Consider the following 5,021-nt stretch of genomic DNA (forward strand, 5'->3'; position numbering starts at 1 on the left):
TTGTTGGACACTACACATTACCATGTTAGCACACTATTGAGAGTAATGTCCAACGAAGTCAATTTGGAAAGACTTTATTATAGACTTTATTATATGGTGAGATTTTATTGTTTTTACAATAAAATCACTTATATAATATTTATTCATACATATTGGTATGGTAATATCATGACCATTCAATAATCTAGTTGGTATATATTAGGAAAAATTACTTGAATGACCCTTATAGAAGGACTTCTTTTTAAATAGTCTCTAAATTTTTGGTGGTAGCTTGGCAGGACATTTAGTAAACTTTTCTTTTTTTAAAAGGTCCCTCATTATTAGTGAACTCATTGCTTTTTTTATTTACCGTCAAGTTTACCACTTTTTATTTATTGTTGAACTCGACACTGGTAAAACTCACCCATTTTTAATTTTTCACTTTTTTTCAACCAAAATATATGGAAAGCTTGACTAAAAACTTGAGATAACAACTTGTTTAAATGATTTCAACCCAAAATAATCATTCTTGACTGATTTTCATAAAAAAATTTAAGAAAAAAGTGAAAATAAAACCTTAATTTTTTACATACATCTTCAAAATATTTTAAACCTTTGAAAATGATTTCTTCTTTCTTCTTAAATCCTTTTTGATGGAATGAAATCTCCGAAGCTCGATTGAGATGTCAAAAATCCTATTTGTTTGGATGAAAACAATATGTTTGAACGATTATGACATTAAATCGTGAGAAGTGTGGGAGATGACGTCTAGAGACGGTTAAGAAAATAAAAATTTACTAAATGAAATTAAGAGAACCCCCCCCCCCCCCCCCCCCACCCTCTCAAAAAAAAAAAAAAACTTAAGGAAGATTTAAAAAGAAAACCCTCCACAAGGGTCCTCTAAGTAATTTTCCCTATATATTATCAACGAATACTTTAAAGGCCCCAAATCCATGACGCGGTTATATGCCTACCTTTTGACTTCTTGCCCCTAACGAATCTTTTATTACCTTTCATGCACGTAAAGTCAGTAAATAGTGACCCACACCAATGTAGGTCCTTCTCTGATTGCCACATGGAACATTCTTTCAGGCCCACATAACTGTTTGCCACATCCCTTGTTTGATCCATAAGCTAAGCCTAAAAATCACTCTGGTTGGTTAATGCTAGCCATTGGATTTTAAAATTTTCATGGCTTGATGGAGAGCTTGTTGTAGATCATAAGCTCACAATACAAATGCTCCAATCTGTGTGCAACGTGGCATGCTAAGGAGACTAGGAGTTGGTTTGAAACCTTACTCCTAGGAGTACAGAAAATGCACCCAGTCTTTAAATAGGAGACCTACTGCAAACCTTCTTACAAACAAGAAAGATTGCAATAGAGTTGGCTCTTCATCTACTCTCATGTCTTCTGGTTGTTCTCCTGATATATGGGCATGGATTCATACCCTTCCACCAACAACACAATGGAAAACTGATTCCATGTCCATGTGTATTTGTTCCTCACAATCAACCCAACCATCCCTTAATCTCTCCATCTCTAAAAACTTTCAAAATTATAACCCATCTCTTTATTTCTCTATAATTGCAGATTTCAAACTCCCTATCTCTCTTTGGACCTCCAAATCTTTCAAAATCAAAATCCAAAACCCAAATTTATTAGATGAAAAAACAATTTTCAAACTCTTCAAGAATTTCATCATTGATGTCCTTAATTATGGTCCTAACAAGAGCACAACCTTTCTTAACATCCCTTCCTTAGAGACCATTAGCAATTTTAAGGACATCTTCAACCTAGCATGTCTCACTCTCACTCTTCTAATTTGCATCTATGAAGCTCCTCAAGATCTTAGATTGGGATGTCTACTCACTCTTAAGAACTACTTGATGAACTCGAACTCGAGAGAAGCGTCAAAGATGCTTATGAGACTTCTTGGATCCAATATTGAAGAGCAGTGGATGAGATCATTGAACCTTGCAATTACTAATTGGATTGTAGAGTTCAAGGTGTCTAAACATACAATTAGAACACCATCACCCTTGTTTTCTTATGCGACTTCGAAGGTTGGGTTATGGAAAGTGCACTTATATTGCCCAGTAATCGCCATGAATATCGAAAATTCAAGCAGTACTGCTGCTCATGAACGCTTGCTCTTCTCACTTATGTACCATCAATTGGAGGGTGTGATCCAATTTGGTTACAGAATCGTTTTCCGAGAGAAATGGGTTGATGTGGTTGTGAATGTTGATAACATAAGGTTGGTAGTTAGTTCTTTATTTGGAACATTAACCATATATATAGGGAAGCGTCAGGAGGCCCTAAAAAGAGCCAAAGATTGTGTCAAACATTTTTCAAAATAGGGGTTATAAGTTTCGGAATGGGTTGATTTTTTATGAGGATGATCTCTATGGTGAAGAGATCATCCTCACCAAAAATCAGCTCATTACGAAACTTCTAACCTTAGTTTACAAGTTGAAGAATCGTGGACTGTTCAATTTTTGTAAACCACTTTTAATAAGGTTAGAAGTTTCAGAATGGGCTGATTTTTGGTGAGGATCTCCTCGTCATAGAGATCACCCTCACCTAAAATCAGCCTGTTCTGAAACTTCTAACCCATACATTGAAAAAATGTTTGGCTCTCTTTAGGGCCTCTGAATGCCACCCATATATATATATATCGATTTCTATTAGTATGCTATTGCGGGGTAGCATACATACATATATGCCTAAGAGTGAAATTTTCACTCTTAAAGTTACAACAATGATAACCCTCTGTTATTATAATTACCGTCTGTGATGCTTGTTTTGATTTTCTAGATTTCCAAAATTCCCATATACTTGTTCTTTGGGTCTAGGTGTTAAAGACATGAGGTTGAGCAAGATTGAGTTTTGACCCAGCCCAACTTGGGATATATGTATCCCCAAGCTTATCTTGGCCCGTTATTGATAAAAAGTCAAGATCCAAGCTTGGACAGCATGGACAGGGCCTGTTGAGTCATGTCATTAGTTTTGGTCTGTGTCTAAGCTTATTTTTTTGTTAGGTTAAAACACAAACCATTTGTCAACTAGACCTTGAAATCAAATATGAACAAGGCCTGTTTTAACAACAATTGAAAAGACGATTAATCCTCGGATTCCCTTACTTTGGATGTTATCTTTCCAAGTCTCGATCGTAGAATGATCCGTTTTCTAAATATAAATGTTGGAGGAACTTTCTATCTAATTATAGATGATATTGGTGCCATTATGATGGTCCTTTATACAAGATCTTAGAAGGAAATCAGGATTTCCATGTAGTTTATTGAGAAGGGCTTTCTTTAGAAACTCACAAAATCTTTGGGACTGATAAATTTGGGGGTCCAACTCAAAACCAATTGGAAATGAGTGGAGAGGCCCAAAAGCTTATAAGGACAGTGACAAGGCAATTTATGTCCGATGTGAGACTAAACTCAACGCGCCCCCTCACGTTTGAGCCAGACTGGGTCAAAGCACGTGGAAATATGAATTGGGTGACATGAAGGAGAGAAAGGCCCGCTCTGATACCATGATAAATTAGGGGGTCCAACTCAAAACCAATTGGCAATGAGTCGAGAGGCTTAGGAGTTTATAAGGACAGCGACAAGACAATTTATGTCCGATGTGGGACTAAAATCAACACTTTATCTTAAACTTTGAAGGGACCTTTTTATAGCAATTTCTACACTAACATTTTAAAAAAATATTATTATATTTTTAAATCAGAAATTTCCTTGAAGTCAGATTAGATTTCCAACATTAACACCTCTATTTGTGCATGTTTTATTATGTATTTTGTAACAGGTGTGATGTGGTCCGTCTGGTGTCTGAGATACTCATGGCAGAGCGAGGAGTCGGATCAGAAGAAAAACACTTCCCCTCAAATATATCTTTGCAACTTACTCCCACATTGCAAACCAATGTGTTATCCGTATCAGTAGGCAAATCTTCAGAAAACCCTTTATGTGAGATCGGCTTAGAAAAGACCGTTGAAATTGGATTCGATCCCCCCAACTCTTTTTTGGCACTTAAGTTGTCAGCCATGGAGACGGTTACAATGAGTTTGAAGCCATGGAGGTTCGAACAATCCGTCAATGGGGACAGTGCCAATTTGAATTGGTTTCTTCATGATATCCCGGATGGACGAGAGGTGTCCTCTTCAAAGCCTTCGAAAGCTTCAATATTTCAACCCAAAGCTTGGTTTAAAGACCGATATTCGAGTGCTTCACGGCCTTTTACTAAGCAAGGAGGGATAGTTTTCGCAGGAGACGAATATGGAGATAGTGTATGGTGGAAATTGGACAGACAGGCAATAGGGAAGACCATGGAGTGGGAGATTAAAGGGAGGATTTCGTTAACATATTGGCCTAATAAGTATAAAACAATTTATAGTGAGACAAGGAGGTTAGAGTTTAGAGAAATCCTACAAGTTCCCATTGTTTAACTACCTTAAAAACTATATGTATGACACTTCACTTTTTAAAGTAAATGTTTGTTCTGTCTCTGCTGTGTCCGATCTAAAATATTGCTAAAGTTCTAAGTTTGTGTACTTTAATTATAATTTTTTCACTCCACTTGAAGGTAATTTGCCACTTGGGCTGGCAATGGGTCTGGTGTGGGTCGGATGAAGCATTTATCCGTATCTGATTTGTCACCCACTTTTGCTAAGGATATCTACATCTGATTATTTATTTAATTTTTAAAAGGATATTTGTATCCAAATTTCAAGGGGGTATTTGAGTAGGATATATATATGGGTGGTGTTCGGAGGCCCTAAAGAGAGCCAAACATTTTTTCAATATATAGGTTAGAAGTTTGAGAATGGGATGATTGTTTATGAGGATAATCTCTATAATGAGGAGAACATCCTCACCAAAAATCAGCCCATTCCGAAACTTCTAACCCCATCAAAAGTGGTTTACGAAAAATGGACGGTCCACGATTCTTTAACTTATAAACTAGGGTTAGAAGTTTTGGAATGAACTGATTTTTGGCGAAGATGATCTCTTCACCATAGAGATCATCC

At 36.5% G+C, this 5,021-nt stretch overlaps 1 protein-coding gene across 1 annotated transcript; it reads left to right on the forward strand.

Annotated features, from left to right (window-relative positions):
• The first annotated feature begins 1,344 nt into the window (after positions 1 to 1,344).
• On the forward strand, positions 1,345 to 4,540 carry LOC147386431 (neuronal PAS domain protein). Its single transcript, XM_086424462.1, has 2 exons — positions 1,345 to 2,237; positions 3,800 to 4,540. Exons 1-2 carry the CDS (start codon positions 1,384 to 1,386, stop codon positions 4,437 to 4,439), a joined length of 1,494 nt encoding a protein of 497 aa, XP_086280588.1. The 5' UTR covers positions 1,345 to 1,383; the 3' UTR covers positions 4,440 to 4,540.
• Positions 4,541 to 5,021: the final 481 nt, after the last annotated feature.

Source organism: Akebia trifoliata, chromosome 14 (assembly GCF_017979445.1).
Source record: "Akebia trifoliata isolate Shusen 1 chromosome 14, ASM1797944v1, whole genome shotgun sequence".
NCBI classification, from domain to species: Eukaryota; Viridiplantae; Streptophyta; class Magnoliopsida; order Ranunculales; family Lardizabalaceae; genus Akebia; species Akebia trifoliata.